We start from the raw sequence: 19,027 nt of genomic DNA, 5'->3' as shown, positions 1-19,027 counted from the left end.
TCTCTGAGGGATTGGTTGTAATAATTCCATTTTCATTCATGATTTTATCTATTTGGGTCATCTCCCTTTTCTTTTTAGAAGCCTGGCTAGAGGTTTGTCAATTTTGTTTATTTTTTCAAAAAACCAACTCTTGGTTTCGTTGATCTGCTCTACAGTTTTTTTAGATTCTATATTGTTTATTTCTGCTCTGATCTTTATTATTTCTCTTCTTCTGCTGGGTTTAGGCTGCCTTTGCTGTTCTGCTTCTATTTCCTTTAGGTGTGCTGTTAGATTTTGTATTTGGGATTTTTCTTGTTTCTTGAGATAGGCCTGGATTGCAATGTATTTTCCTCTCAGGACTGCCTTCGCTGCATCCCAAAGCGTTTGGATTGTTGTATTTTCATTTTCGTTTGTTTCCATATAATTTTTAATTTCTTCTCTAATTGCCTGGTTGACCCACTCATTCTTTAAAAGGGTGTTCTTTAACCTCCATGCTTTTGGAGGTTTTCCAGACTTTTTCCTGTGGTTGATTTCAAGCTTCATAGCATTGTGGTCTGAAAGTATGCATGGTATAATTTCAATTCTTGTAAACTTATGAAGGGCTGTTTTGTGACCCAGTATATGATCTATCTTGGAGAATGTTCCATGTGCACTCGAGAAGAAAGTATATTGTGTTGCTTTGGGATGCAGAGTTCTAAATGTATCTGTCAAGTCCATCTGATCCAATGTATCATTCAGGGCCCTTGTTTCTTTATTGACCGTGTGTCTAGATGATCTATCCATTTCTGTAAGTGGAGTGTTAAAGTCCCCTGCAATTACCACATTCTTATCAATAAGGTTGCTTATGTTTATGAGTAATTGTTTTATATATTTGGGGGCTCCGGTATTTGGCACATAGACATTTATAATTGTTAGCTCTTCCTGATGGATAGACCCTGTGATTATTAAATAATGCCCTTGTTCATCTCTTGTTACAGCCTTTAACTTGAAGTCTAGTTTGTCTGATATAAGTATGGCTACTCCAGCTTTCTTTTGGCTTCCAGTAGCATGATAAATAGTTCTCCATCCCCTCACTCTCAATCTAAAGGTGTCCTCAGGTCTAAAATGAGTCTCTTGTAGACAGCAAATAGATGGGTCTTGTTTTTTTATCCATTCTGATACCCTATGTGTTTTGGTTGGTGCATTTAGTCCATTTACATTCAGTGTTATTATAGAAAGATATGGGTTTAGAGTCATTGTGATGTCTGTATGTTTTATGCTTGTAGTGATGTCTCTGGCACTTTGTCTCACAGGATCCCCCTTAGGATCTCTTGTAGGACTGGTTTAGTGGTCACAAATTCCTTCAGTTTTTGTTTGTTTGGGAAGACCTTTATCTCTCCTTCTATTCTAAATGACAGACTTGCTGGATAAAGGATTCTCGGCTGCATATTTTTTCTGTTTAGCACACTGAAGATACCGTGCCAATCCTTTCTGGCCTGCCAAGTTTCAAAAGAGAGATCAGTCACGAGTCTTATAGGTCTCCCTTTATATGTGAGGGCACGTTTATCCCTTGCTGCTTTCAGAATTTTCTCTTTATCCTTGTATTTTGCCAGTTTCACTATGATATGTCGTGCAGAAGATCGATTCAAGTTACGTCTGAAGGGAGTTCTCTGTGCCTCTTGGATTTCAATGCCTTTTTCCTTCCCCAGTTCAGGAAAGTTCTCAGCTATTATTTCTTCAAGTACCCCTTCAGCACCTTTCCCTCTCTCTTCCTCCTCTGGGATACCAATTATGCGTATATTATTTCTTTTTAGTGTATCACTTAGTTCTCTAATTTTCCCCTCATACTCCTGGATTTTTTCATCTCTCTTTTTCTCAGCTTCCTCTTTTTCCATAACTTTATCTTCTAGTTCACCTATTCTCTCCTCTGCCTCTTCAAGCCGAGCCGTCGTGGTTTCCATTTTGTTTTGCATTTTGTTTAAAGCGTTTTTCATCTCCTCGTGATTGTTCCTTAGTCCCTTCATCTCTGTAGCAAGAGATTCTCTGCTGTCCTCTATACTGTTTTCAAGCCCAGCGATTAATTTTATGACTATTATTCTAAATTCACTTTCTGTTATATTATTTAAATCCTTTTTGATCAGTTCATTAGCTGTTGTTATTTCCTGGAAATTCTTCTGAGGGGAATTCTTCCGTTTGGTCATTTTGGATAGTCCCTGGAGTGGTGAGGACCTGCAGGGCACTTCCCCTGTGCTGTGGTGTATAACTGGAGTTGGTGGGTGGGGCCGCAGTCCGACCTGATGTCTGCCCCCAGCCCACCACTGGGGCCACAGTCAGACTGGTGTGTGCCTTCTCTTCCCCTCTCCTAGGGGTGGGATTCACTGGGGGGTGGCGTGGCCGGTCTGGGCTACTTGCACACTGCCAGGCTTGTGGTGCTGGGGATCTGGCATATTAGCTGGGGTGGGTAGGCAAGGTGCACGGGGGCAGGAGGGGCAGGTTTAGCTCGCTTCTCCTTAGGTGATCCACTTCAGGAGGGGCCCTGTGGCAGCGGGAGGGAGTCAGATCCGCTGCCGGAGGTTTGGCTCCGCAGAAGCACAGAGTTGGGTGTTTGCACGGAGCCAGCAAGTTCCCTGGTAGGAACTGGTTCCCTTTGGGATTTTGGCTGGGGGATGGGCGAGGGAGATGGCACTGACGAGCGCCTTTGTTCCCCACCAAACTGAGCTCTGTCGTCCGGGGGCTCAGCAGCTCTCCCTCTCTTTGTCCTCCAGCCTTCCCGCTTTCTGAGCAGAGCTGTTAACTTATGACCTCCCAGACGCTAAGTCGCGCTTGCTGTCGGAACACAGTCCATCAGGCCCCTCCGCTTTTGCCAGCCAGACTCGGGGGCTCTGCTTGGCCGGCAGGCTGCCCCTACGCCCCGGCTCCCTCCCGCCAGTCCGTGGAGTGCGCACTGCCTCGCCGCCCTTCCTACCCTCTTCCGTGGGCCTCTCATCTGTGCCTGGCTCTGGAGACTCTGTTCTGCTAAATCTGGCGGTTTTCTGGGTTATTTAGGCAGGTGTAGGTGGAATCTAAGTGATCAGCAGGACGCGCGGTGAGCCCAGCGTCCTCCTACGCCGCCATCTTCCTATATCTGCCCTGTTGGGAGATTTTTGATAGCTGATTCAATTTCTTCACTGGTTATGGGTCTGTTCAAGTTTTCTATTTCTTCCTGTTTGAGTTTTGGAAGTGTGTGGGTGCTTAGGAATTGGTCCATTTCTTCCAGGTTGTCCGGTTTGTTGGCATATACTTTTTCATAATATTCCTTGATAACTGCTTGTATTTCTGAGGGATTGGTTGTAATAATTCCATATTCATTCATGATTTTATCTATTTGGGTCATCTCCCTTTTCTTTTTGAGAAGCCTGGCTAGAGGTTTATCAATTTTGTTTATTTTTTCAAAAACCAACTCTTGGTTTCGTTGATCTGCTCTACAGTTTTTTTAGATTCTATATTGTTTATTTCTGCTCTGATCTTTATTATTTCTCTTCTTCTGCTGGGTTTAGGCTGCCTTTGCTGTTCTGCTTCTATTTCCTTTAGGTGTGCTGTTAGATTTTGTATTTGGGATTTTTCTTGTTGCTTGAGATAGGCCTGGATTGCAATGTATTTTCCTCTCAGGACTCCCCTTGCTGCATCCCAAAGTGTATGGATTGTTGTATTTTCATTTTCATTTATTTACATATAATTTTTAATTTCTTCTCTAATTTCCTGGTTGACCCATTCATTCTTTAAAAGGGTGTTGTTTAACCTCCATGCTTTTGGAGGTTTTCCAGACCTTTTCCTAAGGTTGATTTACAAGTTTCATAGCATTGTGGTCTGAAAGCATGCATGGTATGATCTCAATTCTTGTAAACTTATGAAGGGCTGTTTTGTGACCCAGTATGTGATCTATCTTGGAGAATGTTCCATGTACACTCGAGAAGAAAGCATGTTGTGTTGCTTTGGGATGCAGAGTTCTAAATATATCTGTCAAGTCCATCTGATCTAATGTATCATTCAGGACCCTTGTTTCTTTATTGACCGTGTGTCTAGATGATCTATCCATTTCTGTAAGTGGAGTGTTAAAGTCCCCTGCAATTACTACATTCTTATCAATAAGTTTGCTTATGTTTGTGAGTAATTGTTTTATATATTTGGGGGCTCCTGTATTCGGCGCATAGACATTTATAATTGTTAGCTCTTCCTGATGGATAGACCCTGTGATTATTATATAATGCCCTTCTTCATCTCTTGTTACAGCCTTTAATTTAAAGTCTAGTTTGTCTGATATAAGTATGGCTACTCCAGCTTTCTTTTGACTTCCAGTGGCATGATAAATAGTTTTCCATCCCCTCACTCTCAATCTGAAGGTGTCCTCAGGTCTAAAATGAGTCTCTTGTAGACAGCAAATAGATGGGTCTTGTTTTTTTATCCATTCTGATACCCTATGTGTTTTGGTTTGAGCATTTAGTCCATGTACATTCATGTTATTATTGAAAGATATGGGTTTAGAGACATTGTGTTATCTATAGTTTTCATGCTTGTAGTGATGTCTCTGGTATTTTGTGGTCCTTGCAACATTTCACTCACAGAGTCCCCGTTAGGATCTCTTGTAGGGCTGGTTTAGTGGCGATGAATTCCTTCAGTTTTTGTTTGTTTGGGAAAACCTTTATCTCTCTTTCTCTTCTGATAGACAGACTTGCTGAATAAAGGATTTTTGCTGCATATTTTTTCTGTTCATCACATTGTAGATTTCCTGCCATTCCTTTCTGGCCTGCCAAGTTTCAGGAGATCGGTCTGCCACTAATCTTATGGATCTCCCTTTGTAGGTTAGAGCCTGTTTTTCCCTAGCTGCTTTCAGAATTTTCTCTTTATCCTTGTATTTTGCCAGTTTCACTATGGTATGTCGTGCAGAAGATTGCTTCAAGTTATGTCTGAAGGGAGTTCTCTGTGCCTCTTGGATTTCCATGCCTGTCTCCTTCCCCAGATCAGGGATGTTCTCATCTATGATTTGTTCAAGTACACCTTCAGCCCCTATCTGTCTCTCTTCTTCTGGAATTCCTATGATATGGGTATTGTTCCATTTGATTACATCACTAGTTCTCTAATTCTCCCCTCATACTCCTGGATTTTTTATCTCTTTTTCTCAGCTTCCTCTTTTTCCATAATTTTATCTTCTAATTCACCTATTCTCTTCTCTGCCTCTTCAATCCATGCTATGGCCCCCTCCATTTTATTTTGAACCTCATTTCTAGCATTTTTCAGCTCCTTATAACTATTTCTTCGTCCCTTGATATCTGTAGCAATAGATTCTCTACTTTCCTCTATACTTTTTTCAAGCCCAGCAATTAATTTTATGACTATTATTCTAAATTCTTGTTCAGTTATATTGCTTAAATAGTTTTTGATCAATTCATTAGCTGTCACTACTTCCTGGAGTTTCTTTTGAGGAGAGTTCTTCCATTTTGTCATTTCTGGTAGTCCCTGCAGTGGCTCCAAACTGCAGGGCACTTCTCCTGTGCTGTCCAGAGTAACTTGTGTTGGTGGGCGGGGCCACAGTCAGACCCGATGTCTGACCCCAGCCCACTGCTGGGGTCACAGTCAGATTGGTGTGTACCTTATCTTCCCTTCTCCCAGAGGCAGGACTCACTGTGGAGTGGTGTGGCCCCTGTCTGGGCTACTTGCACACTGCCAGGCTTGTGGTGCTGCTTCTATGGGATCTGGTGTATTAGCTGGGGTGGATCCGTAAGGTGTACAGGGGTGGAAAGGGTAGGCTTAGCTCGCTTTGCCATCGGTGGTCCCATGCAGGAGGGGACCTGCAGCCCCAGGAGGGAGGCCGACCCGGCAGAGGGATGGATCCACAGAAGCACAGTGTTGGGTGTATGAGGATTCATTTTCCTCTATGTGGATCCCCTGGTGGTTTCTTTTCTCAGAGCCTCTTTCCTGTGGGCAGCTCTCAACCACCATTTATGTCCTTCCTAACCTCTCTGGTGTGACTTATTCTCTATATTTATTTGTGGAGTTTATTCTGCCAGGCTTTGGATTGATCTCTGGTTTCTTAATGGGATGTGAGTGATATCTAGTTGTAAACATGGGATGGAGTGAGCTTAGGGTCCTCCTACTTTGCCATCTTCACAAACCTAAATTCCACTTATTTTTTTTTAAGTCACTGGGATCTCTAGTGATAGTACTTCTTTTATGTCTCATATAATTTGTTATTTTATTTTCTCTTTTTTTTCTCAATCTCTCTAACTTGGGCTTTATCAAATTAATTGATTTTTAAGGCTATATTTTAATTTTATTGACTCTTTATCATCACTTGTCTAATTTCTTTTCTTAACTTTATGCATACTTTGGGGTAAACTAGATTTTTTTGTTTTATTTTAATTTATTTTGAGAAAGACTGAGAGAGAAAGGAAATGTGAGCAGAGGAGGGGTGCAGAGAGAAAGGGACAGAGAGAATTCACAGGCTCTGTGATCATAGCAATGTGAGGCTGAATCTCACCACCATGAGATCATGACCTGAACTGAAATCAAGAGTCGGTTGCTAAACTGACTGAGCCATCCAGGTGCCCCTCCCCTAGATTTTTAATGTGAAAACTCAGATATTTTATTTGAAACTTTTTTTCTTTTTGTGTAAGCCCTTTAAAGCTGTACATTTCAGTCTAACCACAGCTTCTATTGCATATCATACATGTTGATATTTTGTGTTTCTTTTTCATTTAGTTAAAATATTTTAATTTTCTTTGTAATTCCTTTTGTCTAGCAGATTGTTTTAGAAGTATTTCAGTTGATTTTCAAATATTCGTGGATCATCTAGATGCCTTTTTATTATTTATTTCTGATTTAATATTTATTGTTTTTGGATGTACATATTTTGAAATTTATTGAGACTTATTTAATGATAGTAATTATTTTTATCTTTTGTTTTCCATTTTTGCTTGATTATCTCTATGCTGTACAAACTTCACAGTAAGAAAATGCGTTGAAGTGTTGTATTTGTTTTTAGTTACTAATTGAAGTGCCTCTAATAATTTCCTCAATGTTATATTAGAAGACAGATTTTATTAACTTTGTTTCTAATGAGTGTTGCTTCTTCTAAAAAATGCAAATATTGAACACATGTTTTGCTTATGGATTAAGCAAAAGATGATCTATTCTAGTACCATCCACCTCAATGTAATGAGAACATTGCATCCTGCTGTCAATGCTTTGCAATATTGTGGTAAGAAAATGAATGTTTGAAATGTCATTAAAACAGCAATATCCTGATTGATATCTGTATTTATTGGGATGGAATTTGTTTTTAGATTTAAATGTAAGTTCAGAAACCCCGAAGTAATAACAGCTTAAATCAAGGATAAGTTATTTTTATTTTGGGAAATTAGAATTCTATTAATTGCATGACATTTCACAGTATAATTTTACATTGATTTCTACACAGTGACTTTCATATGCAGGATCATCTCATAGTTCATAATGGAAGCTTTGACTACAATAGTTAACCAAAATTATAGTCACCAATAGAATAAAAACCTGGCTGTCAACACTACTTTCTATAATTTAAATTTATGGTTTTGTTTTAGGTCAATTATCTGACCTTTATATAGATGTTATCCTAACTTTACAAAAGGCTAAGAAATGTAGACACTCACAAGGAAGCCTTGTATTTGACTGAAAACCAGAAGCTCAATTATCAAGGAAAAATGAGAGAATGGAGAATGAGAACATCCAGCAAGTGTTTGCTAAGACTCAAGCTTCAAATTAATTGTCTAGTTGGATATAATTATGACTGATATTTTCTTTCTAATGACAACACTCATTTATACCCAGAAGTGTATCCCTTATAAACGAGTTCACACATAGTAAACACATCTTACATTGCCTAGTTTTTAGTAATGTTCTATCATTTCTCCTTTTGGTTTTTGGTATTTAGATAGAAATCATCTGAATTTTTGGCAATGTAATAATAAATCAATTATTTGTGGTTATTCTAATGGTAGAGTATGTTCAATAGGGTGTGACCTCCAAAAAATTTAAAAACCCTAATTTTTTCATGATCCTCATGTAAATAATATTTCCCTGTGATAGTCCAAAGGACTAGGGTTTGAGTCTATTGTTGTAAAATCCAATAAGTTCATATTAGCTATATCTGTCATCAAATTATAAATCTTTATGAATATAACTTTTTCATGTATTAATACTATTCAGAATAATAAAAGTCACAATGCAACATCAACAAAAGAATGTACTATTTATAACAGATAGTTTATTCCATGGACTCATTTATTTAAAAAAATATATGTATATGTATATGTATATATATATATATATATATATGTATATGTATATATATATATATATATATATATATGTATATATATATATATATATATATATATATATATATATATGTGCTAGAGAACAAAATAGTTGGAATGCCTTTTCTCCTGGAGCTAAAAAACTAGTAGGGGAAGATAATGAGTAAATAATTAAATAAATAATAGTTTGGTTGTTGATAAATATTAAAGAATAATAAGTGTCACTAAAAGAATAAAGATGTAAGGGGATGGTATTTTAGATGTGGGTTTAGAAATGTTATCTCTGAGTAAAAAGTTGGTATTGGACTCTTGAGTTTAGGTGATATATTAGGGCTGTAGGCACCAATATCTGAGCTGTCAGGTATAGGTGTTATTCAAAATATGTACTTCAGGATTACCTATGAATAAATATAGATAAAGAAGTGAAAAACTCAAAATATTTTGTTAATACAGGATATTATAATATTTAGGGACCATGAAAGGAAAAGGAAGCAACAAATGAAATAGAGTACTTTGTGAGGTAGGAAATGTAAGAGAAAACAATGTCATGAGTGAGTGTAATATAAGAACCAATAAAATTCCATCATTTATTGCTAACTAAATATTTAATATAAATTCTTGCACAATTGACTTCCCTTGTACAGAAAATAAAATTTTGACACTAACAAAATTGAGCATTTTGACTGTTGTGGAATACTATTAAATAGCTTTATTCCAAGTCTAGGCAATTTATGAAGTAATACTTAACATAAAAATTTGAAGTTTGACATATGTTTAGTCATTCCAGTGGTGTGAAGATCTTTAGTAACTGCAGCATGGAGGATTTTGCAAATTTTATTTCAAAGCCAAAGTCCCAATGTCTTCAAAATCAGCCACGCTTAGACCCATCATACAAATCTGTGGTTTGTGGTAATGGACAAGTGGAACAAGGAGAACAGTGTGACTGTGGGAGTGCAGAGGTTAGTACTACTTTGGAAGATATGCGTGAAAAATTATAAATAAATTTTTATACTGCCATTTTCCCTAGGGAATCAAAATCACTTTTCTGAAAAAAAGTTTAAAAGGCATATAGAAATTTTAATAAACTGGTAAGTGCACTTATATATCAGTATATGCATTCAGTGGTTCATAGATTATCCTTAGAGATGATTTTCAAGATCATTAATTCTGTAACTATGTTGACCTAGGTTTTTCACTTTCCCTCTTGAGTGTGTTCTTCCCTAGTATAGAAATACCTCAGAGCTTTGTGGGTTTTGTTCCAGACAACCAGAACAAAGTGAATATCACAATAAAGTAAATAAAATGATTCTTTTCGTTTCCCAGTACATACAATTATATGCTTATATTATCTTATAGTCTACTAAGTGTGAAATAGAATTATGTCTGAAAAAACAAGGTACGTATCTTAAAAATACCTTATCACTGAAGAATGCTTTCAGCAAGTCATAATCTCGCCTTAATGCTGATGGCTGCTGACTGATCAAGGTGGTGGTTGTTGAAGGTTGGAGTGTCTGTGGCAGTTTCTAAAATAAGATGGCAACGAACCTGCCTGCATTGATTGGCTCTTTTATGAATAGTTTCTCTGTAAGCATATGGTGGTGTTTGAAAGCATTTTACCCCCAGTAGAACTTCTTTCATATTGGGGTCAATCATCTCAAACTTTGCTGCTGTTTAATCAACTAAAATTATATAATCTAAATCTTTGATTGTCATTTTAATAATCTTCACAGCATCTTCAGTGGGAATAAATTCCATCTCAAGAAACCACTTTCTTTGCTTAGCCATTAGAAGGAACTCCTCATCTGTCGAAGTTTTATCGTGAGATTTCAGTGATTCAGTCACATCTTCAGGCATTGCCAATTATAGTTTTCTTTCTATTTCCATCACATGTGTAATTACTTCCTACACTGAAACCTTGACCCCCTCAAAGCTATTCATGAAAATTGGAATCAACTTGTTCCAAACTCCTGTTAATGTTGGTATTTTGACCTTTTCCCATAAATCATGAATGCTTTTTATGGCATCTAGTATAGTGAGTCCTTTCCAGAAAGTTTTCAACTTACTTTGGTCAGGTCTGTTAGAAAAATCACTATCTATCGCAATTATAGACTTTGATCAATGGGCTAGAAAATGGATGTTGTGTTAGTAATCATAAAACAACATTAATCTCCTTGTACCTCCCCATCAGAACTCTTGGGTCACCAGGAATATTGTCAATGAGCAGTGGTATTTTGAAAGGATTCTTTTTTTCTGAGCTGTGTTTCTCAACAGTGGTCTTAAAATATTAACTAAGCCATGTTGTAAACAAATGTGCTGTCATCCAGACTTTGTTGTTCCATTTATCGGGTACAGGCAGAGTAGATTTAGCATAATTTTTAAGAGCCCTAGAATTTTTGAAATGGTAAATGAGTATTGCCTTCAACTAAATGTCATAGCTGCATTAGCCCCCAACAAGAGTCACCCTGTCCTTTGAAGCTTTGAAGCCAGATATTACTTTCTCCTCCCTATCTATGAAAATGACATCTTTCAATGGAAGGCTATTTTGTCTACATTGAAAATTTGTTGTTTAGTGTAGCCACCGTCATTAATTATCTTAGCTACATCTAAATAACTTGCTACAGCTTCTACATCACCACTTGTTACTTAACTTTGCACTTTTATGTGATGGATACAGATTCTTTCCTTAAACCTCATGAACCAACCTCTGCTAGCTTCAGACTTTTCTGCAGCCTCCTTATCTCTCTCAGCCTTCATAAAATTGAAGAGAATTAGGGCCTTCCTGTGGGTGAGACATTGGCTTAAGGGAATGTTATGGTTGGTTTGATCTTCTATCCAGACAACTAAAACTTTCTCTATATTAGCAATAATGTCATTTTGCTTTCTTACCATCCATGCATTCATTGATTTTTAATTTCCTTCAAGAATTTTTCTTTTGCATTCACTACTTGGCTAACTTTTTGGTGTAAGAGGCCTAGCTTTGGCCTCTCTCAGCTTTCAACATGCCTTCCTCCCTAGGCTTAATGCTTTCTAGCTTTTGATTTAAAGTGAGAAACATTTGACTATTCCTTTCACTTGAATTAGGCCAATTAATAATCCTGTAATTTCAATGTTGTTGTGTCTCAGGGAATAGGGATGCCTGAAAAGAAGGAGCGAGGGGAGCAGTTCATCAGTGGAACAGTCAAAACATAATTAAGTTTATTGTCTCATATGGACAATGGTTCATGACACTCTCCAAAATCACAATAGTAACATCAAATGCCACTGAAAACAGATCTCCATAACAAATATAATAATGAAAGAATTACCAAAATGTGACACAGAGACTGTTGGAAAAATGATGCTGGTAGATTTGCTCAATTTAAGGTTGCCACCTTCAATTTGTAAAAACAAATAAACAAACAAAAGTGATGTTTGCAAAGTACAATGAAATGAAGCATGATAAAATAAGGTAATGCCCACATTTCTTCCAAGCTTAATATCTGCTGGCATTCAGGAAAATAGATACAAAGTTTTCACAATTCAACAGAAAATGAGGCATGCTTGTGGCTTTGAATATTTTAATGCAGGTCAATATTTAAGTAAAAAAATGTTTGGATCATTCACAATCAACAAATGCATGTTCTCCAACCCACAAAAATCTTAGATAAAGCTGCTTGATTGGAGGGAGGTGGGAAGACTAGAGATAAAAGGAATGCACTAAGAGAGAGACAGAGAGAGAGAGAGAGAGATTGTGAGACTCATAATGGGTGTATGGATGTGAGGAAATCAATACATGAAAGGAGTTCAGTGTTCCCTACAGCAATAGCTGAGGTCATGAATGTGTACTGTCCCCAATATGAAAGTGAACTTTTATTTTTTATTTATTTATTTATTTATTTATTTTTATTTTTTATTTTTTTTCAATATATGAAATTTATTGTCAAATTTGTTTCCATACAACACCCAGTGATCATCCCAAAAGGTGCCTTCCTCAATACCCATCACCCACCCTCCCCTCCCTCCCACCCCCCATCAACCCTCAGTTTGTTCTCAGTTTTTAACAGTCTCTTGTGCTTTGCCTCTCTCCCACTCTAACCTTTTTTTTTTCCTTCCCCTCCCCCATGGGTTTCTGTTAAGTTTCTCAGGATCCACATAAGAGTGAAACCATATGGTATCTGTCTTTCTCTGTATGGCTTATTTCACTTAGCATCACACTCTCCAATTCCATCCACGTTGCTACAAAAGGCCATATTTCATTCTTTCTCATTGCCACGTAGTATTCCATTGTGTATATAAACCACAATTTCTTTATCCATTCATCAGTTGATGGACATTTAGGCTCTTTCCATAATTTGGCTATTGTCGAGAGTGCTGCTATAAACATTGGGGTACAAGTGCCCCTATGCATCAGTACTCCTGTATCCCTTGGGTAAATTCCTAGCAGTGCTATTGCTGGGTCATAGGGTAGGTCTATTTTTAATTTTCTGAGGAACCTCCACACTGCTTTCCAGAGCGGCTGCACCAATTTGCATTCCCACCAACAGTGCAAGAGGGTTCCCATTTCTCCACATCCTCTCCAGCATCTATAGTCTCCGATTTGTTCATTTTGGCTGAAAGTGAACTTTTAGATACCTAGTTGGATGATGTGCTTTTAAGAAATTATTTTCCAGTACCCACTTGTGTTTTTCTTGTTTGGGTCTAAATGGAAACACTTTGAAAATTTTTAGTAAAAATTGACAACTGTGTATCTTAGTTCTATTAATTATAATATAATTGAGCCAGTTCCTGTGATATAACTTTACTCTCTGGAATCCTGTATGGGTAGCAATAACAATAACATTGATTAGGCAGAATAGTTCTGGAAAATAGTTCAAATTTAGTTTGCCCTAATAAGTATTTGGCTATAACTCATATTAAGACTACTGAAATCCATGACTTATTTTTGTGTAACTTATTGAAATTTTTGCCCAATTAACCCTATTCCAAATCCCTGACAATTTAAAAAGTGTGTGTGTGTGTGTGTGTGTGTGTGTGTGTGTGTAAACATTGTCTCTCCAATCTTCTCTATTCTTATCTGTTGCTTTAAGTGTAATAATAGAATTTTTATAAACAAAATCACATGGATGAATCATAACATTAATCAAAGCATAATAAGATATGGATGAATCATAATTTCAGTCATATTTAGAAATATTATTTTCTAACTCTTTGCCTTTAGAGAATAAAAGTAAGTTAAACTTTGAACATCCCATAAAAGTTATAGACTTATTAAAACACAATAGATTCATAAAGGCTGATTAGGAACTAGTCACTATAATGAAACTGATAAATCATAGTTTCCTTTTATTTTATGTCTTGTATTTAACTATCTGTTTGTCTACAAAAGCCAGAGAGCTTGATGTTTTGGCTTTGGTAGACTCAGAGTTTCAGAAAAATCCTACTACAGTATAGTCAAACCTACTCTAGGGATAGAAAGAGTATACAGAATAGCAGAGTAGTAACCAATAAATATGTGTTAAGTAAATAAATAAGTGGCTCTATTTTTTTTTATGCTTGCCAACATGTAATTTAAGCACCTATCTGTATATTAGATAATATTCTGTCACCATTAAAATATCTATCTAGTGTGAGTAAAAGTTGGAAGGTACTTCAGAGCATTTGATTTTCCTTTCAGGATTGTGCTGCTAACTTAAACTCATGTTGTGATCATACCACATGTACATTAATAGTTGGTTCAACTTGTGATATGGGTGAATGCTGTAAAAATTGTCAAGTAAGGTCCTTTTAAATTTTTCTGAACAAAGTCATCTTTTTTATTCTATTCGTATGTTCACATTCTGCTTTATTCAATATTATTTACTTCATTCCATCAGTATTTGGCAAAAGGAGAAATATGTAGACCTTCCTCTGATGAATGTGATCTCCCTGAATATTGCAATGGATCATCTGCAACATGTCAAGATAACTTTTTTATTCAGAATGGGCATCCATGTGGAGAGAATCAATGGCTTTGTCTGAATGGAAGTTGTATAAGTGGGATAAAACAGTGTGTGGATTTATTTGGTGAAGGTATTTATTATAATTTTATTTCTCTTATATGTGTTCTTCTGGAAACCAAAAAGAAGTAGATGTTGATACATAATTGTGATTTAAAAAATAATGCAAGGGCCTCCTGGGTGGCTCAGTTGGTTAAGTGTCCGACTTTGGTTCAGGTCATGATCTCACAGTTTGTGAGTTCGAGCCCAGCATTGCGCTCTGTGCTGACAGCTCGGAGCCTGGAGCTGGCTTCAGATTCTGTGTCTCCCTCTTCCTGCTCCTCCCCCACTCACACTCTGTCTCTCTCAAAAATAAACATTAAAAATTTTTTTAAAAATAATGCGATTTTTAGTATACACACACACACACATATATCTTAAAAGGATTATAGAAAAAAGTTAAGGAATGCTGTAAAAAATATCAGACAAGTTGTCTGGAATTAAAGGTATGAATTATTTCCACAAAATAATAAAGGAAAAGATTCAAAGTCTATGGGCTCTTCATTTGAGAAGGAAAAAAGCAGACTGAATATAAGTTACACTTCCCTCTCTCACTCCATATCCATAGTTTTGTTAGTAAATACGAAATACATACATATGGCTGTGGACATTAGAGGATCATAAATATAAATCGGCATATGAGTAGAATTTAAATCACACATGCAGATACACACAGCCAGATACACACATTCACACCTGGGCACTACAAGGATAGTTTATGAAAATCACAAAAAGGAGTAATGAGGATCCAGTAACTATCAAATAATTGAAAGATGATGTGCACTGAGTACACATGGTACTAAATATACATGGAATCATTTGCTGAAGAAGATGGAGACAGCAGCAATGGCAGCAGCATTTTATGTCTATATCAGAAGTAAAAGAGTGATTGACAGAGGAAATATTTAGGATATTCATATAAATAGCCAAGTGGCTCAACCTTTTCTCAACTGTAATGGGTAATTGCCTACTTTAATTTCTGTGTAAAAAGGAGTTGCAAAGTAATGATCAACTCCAAAAATGGACATACAATGACATAGAATGACTATTGGTTTGAAGAAAGGCAAAACAAAGATATAAGGAAAGAAACATAGAATGGTAAAGTGCTCTCCCCAGGAACTGGGTGATTTGAACCACAAAGGAAATTTTGAAGAAAGATATCTCTATCTCTCCATCTCTCTGTCTCTTCTCTCTCTCTCTCTCTCTCTCTCTCTCTTTCTATCATCTCTCTCTCTATATATATATATCTATCATCTATCAATTATCTCTCTATCATCTATCTGTCTATCTATCATCTATCTATTTACTATCACTGATCTCTACCTATCTCTTATCACTCTCTATCTGTATCATGTCTTCCTTATCATCCATATCATCTATTTATTTATCTCTATCTACCTACCTATATATGCATACAGATAAATAAAGAAAGAGAAAGGGAGAAATAGGAAAGAAAATCTTGATCTGAAAGGAATACTGGTTAAAATGTAAAAATAAGCATATTGGTTAGATCATTGAAAAGGTAGAACTTCTGTTTCAGCTGGCAGGTAAAATTGTGAATTTCACCCAATGTTAAATACATAGATTAAAAAAAAAAGTATGTGAAAGCACACATTTGAACTCATATAATTTGCTTTCCAAATCTATTTCTGTAAGGGCTGATTGTGAATGATGTTAAAAGCAAAAAGGGAGAGGCGCCTGGGTGGCTCAGTCGGTTAAGGGGCCGACTTCGGCTCAGGTCATGATCTTGCAGTCCGTGAGTTCGAGCCCCGCGTGGGGCTCTGTGCTGACAGCTCAGAGCCTGGAGCCTGTTTCAGATTCTGTGTCTCCCTCTCTCTGACCCTCCCCTGTTCATGCTCTGTCTCTCCCTGTCTCAAAAATAAATGAATGTTAAAAAATAAAAATAAAAAAAAAATAAAAACAAAAAGGGAAACTAAATGAGGAGACAGAAGAATTAAGCAAGAAGAAATCATCATCATAGAAATTAGCAAAATTCATTGTTGGCTAAAAAACACATCTTTTAAAAACGTATTTTAAAATATAAAGAATAATATGAAATGAAAGTTATTAGTATGTCAAAAATGTAAGTTGACCCCTAGAAGAATAAAAATGGAAAAAAAAATAGTTTCACCAGGAAAAAAAAAAAACAAAAACAAACTGAAACAAAACTCAATCATTCCAATAAAATGCAGCACAAAAGAGAAATTAAAAATTAGCATTAGTCAAGTATTCATTTTATAATCTAAGCTACAAGAATAATAATAAAATAATTTGAAAATAAAAGCTTATAAAGGAGGGGTGCCTGGGTGGCTCAGTCGGTTAAGCATCCGACTTTGGCTCAGGTCATGATCTCATAGTCCGTGAGTTTGAGCCCTGCATCAGGCTCTGTGCTGACATCTCAGAGCCTGGAGCCTGCTTCAGATTCTGTGTCTCCCTCTCTTTACCCCTCCCCTGCTCACACCCTGTGTCTGTCTCTCAATAATGAATAAACATTAAAAAAAATTTTTTTTAAAGAAATGATTACTCACATGAAAGATGCTCAACATTGTTTGTCATTAAGGAAATTTAAATTAAATTAAATTAAATTAAAACAAGATACTTCTCCACATTTACTAAAATAGCCATAATTAAAAGACAATAGGAATTGTTGGGAGAATATGGCAAATCTGAATTCTTATGCACATGCTCGTGGGAATATAAAATGGTACAGATACTTTAGAAAGCAGTTTGGAAGTTCCTTAAAATTTTGAACCTAGCAGTTTAACCCCTGTTATATGCCTAAGGAAACTTAAAACATATGTCCCCACAAACCTTGTATACAAATGTTCACAATACCATTATTCATAATAACCAAAATGTAGAAACAACCCAAATGTCCATCAACTGATGAACTAGTAAATAAAATGCAGGATATTATTTAGTCAATAAAAATTAAAGAAGTGATGATATTTGGTATTTACCAATAAATTTTGAATAAATTTTGAAAACTTTATGCTAACCTAAGAAAGCCAGAAACAAAATACCACAGATTCTATGATTCCATTTATAGTAAGCATACAGAATAGGCAAATATTTAAGACAGAAGATAAATTAATAGTTGCCTAAGGTTAGAGGAGGGAGGCAGAGGATGAATGTATGAATGTAATTGTGTGTGTGTGTGTGTGTGTGTGTGTATTGTTTGACATATATCCAATTTAATATTACAGCATATTGATGACCACCTTTACTATCACAACTTAATACTCCTGAATGCACTGCAATATGATATCTGCTAAAAATCGTGTGTTTTGTTGCTTCGTTGGTTGTTTTTAAACTTAAAAGTGTGAATGTTTCTCGATTTCCTCCTCTGTTCTCTTGGTCATTTTTCTCTACTTGTGCCAGTCTTATGCTATCTTAATTTCTCTCCATTTATATCTCAGAGACAAGTTTCGTCTTCTTCCTTTTGTATCTTCTTCATATGTGTTGGCTTGGCTTTCTTCCATATGAACTTAAGAACCAGATTAATAAATTAAATCATGCATTAATTTTAGTTGAATTGATATCCATGTAATATTGAGTTATTCTGTGGATGATCCAATGAGTATGAAGTGGTATCTTGTGGTTTTGATTTGCATTTACCTAAAGACTAATGATGAATATCTTTTCAATGTTCTTATTGACCATTTGTATGTTTGTTTGGAAAGATATCTATTTATATCATTCACCTATTTTTTAATTGTTAAATTCATGTTAAATTCATTTTCTTTTGTTGTCTAAATTATGTCATCACTTTTCTGATGGCCTCCTCTGAAATGCAAAGTTTTAATTTTGATTAGGTTCAATTTATTTATTTTTTTTGTATGTGCTTGTGATTTTGGTGTTATATCTAACAAAGCATTGCTTAATTCAAGGTCCTGATTTGTTTTTCCTGGGAGTTTTATACCTTTTCCTCTTAAATTTGGGTCTATAATCCATTTTCAGTTAATTTTGTATATGGTGTGAAAAATGGTTCAACTTAATTCTTTTAGCATGTGGATACCCAGTTATCTCAGCATCACTGTTGAAAAGATGATTATTCACCCATTTAAGTAACTTGACATCTTTGCTAAAAAAATCACTTGATTGGAAAACAATTTATTTCTAGACTGTAAATTCTACTCCATTGATCTATACATCTATATTCTTATGTCAGTAGCACACTGTCTTGATTACTGTAGCCCTGTAGTTTACAAATCAAATGTGAGTAATCCAACTTTTTCTATCTTTTTAAGATTATTTTGGATATCCCGGGACTCTTGCATTTCTTAAATTTCAGAATCAACTTGACAATTTCTGAAAAAAAGTCAGCTGGAATTTTGATAGTAATTGTGTTGAATTACACATCAATTTGAGGTGTAATGTTATATTAACTATGTTATAGCTTAGAATCCATGAACATGGGATGTCTTTCCAATTATTTTTATTGTATTCAGCTAATTTTAATTAAATGTTTTATAGTTTTGTAATTATCAGTATTTGTATATTTCTTGATATTTTATTCTTTTTGATGCTATTATTATAGGATTTTTTAAAAATTTCATTATTCATTACTAGTGTGGAGATATAAATTGACTTTGAATATTGAACCTTTATCCTGCAAAATTGCTAAAATTCTTTATTAGTTCCCATAATTATTTTTAATAGATAGCTAGGATTTCTATATATCATAAAATGTCTTAGGAAAATGGATATATTTTAATTTCTTAG

At 35.8% G+C, this 19,027-nt stretch overlaps 1 protein-coding gene across 2 annotated transcripts in view; it reads left to right on the top strand.

Annotated features, from left to right (window-relative positions):
- ADAM2 (ADAM metallopeptidase domain 2) overlaps positions 1-19,027 on the top strand; it is a 135,391-nt gene that overhangs the window by 74,412 nt on the left and 41,952 nt on the right. For both annotated transcript variants that reach the window (XR_008421606.1, XM_019440716.2), the window contains exons 12-14: positions 9,067-9,247; positions 13,942-14,040; positions 14,141-14,336. Coding sequence is in view for 1 of the 2 variants with exons in the window: in XM_019440716.2 (XP_019296261.1) it covers positions 9,067-9,247; positions 13,942-14,040; positions 14,141-14,336 (476 nt within the window). In the remaining variant the exon portion in view is untranslated. The remainder of the gene's footprint in view (positions 1-9,066; positions 9,248-13,941; positions 14,041-14,140; positions 14,337-19,027) is intronic.

Source organism: Panthera pardus, unplaced genomic scaffold (assembly GCF_024362965.1).
Source record: "Panthera pardus isolate Hobbes unplaced genomic scaffold, ASM2436296v1 HiC_scaffold_13, whole genome shotgun sequence".
NCBI lineage: Eukaryota > Metazoa > Chordata > Mammalia > Carnivora > Felidae > Panthera > Panthera pardus.
The sequence above is the reverse complement of the archived record's forward strand: the minus strand, read 5'-3'. Positions and strand labels throughout refer to the sequence as shown.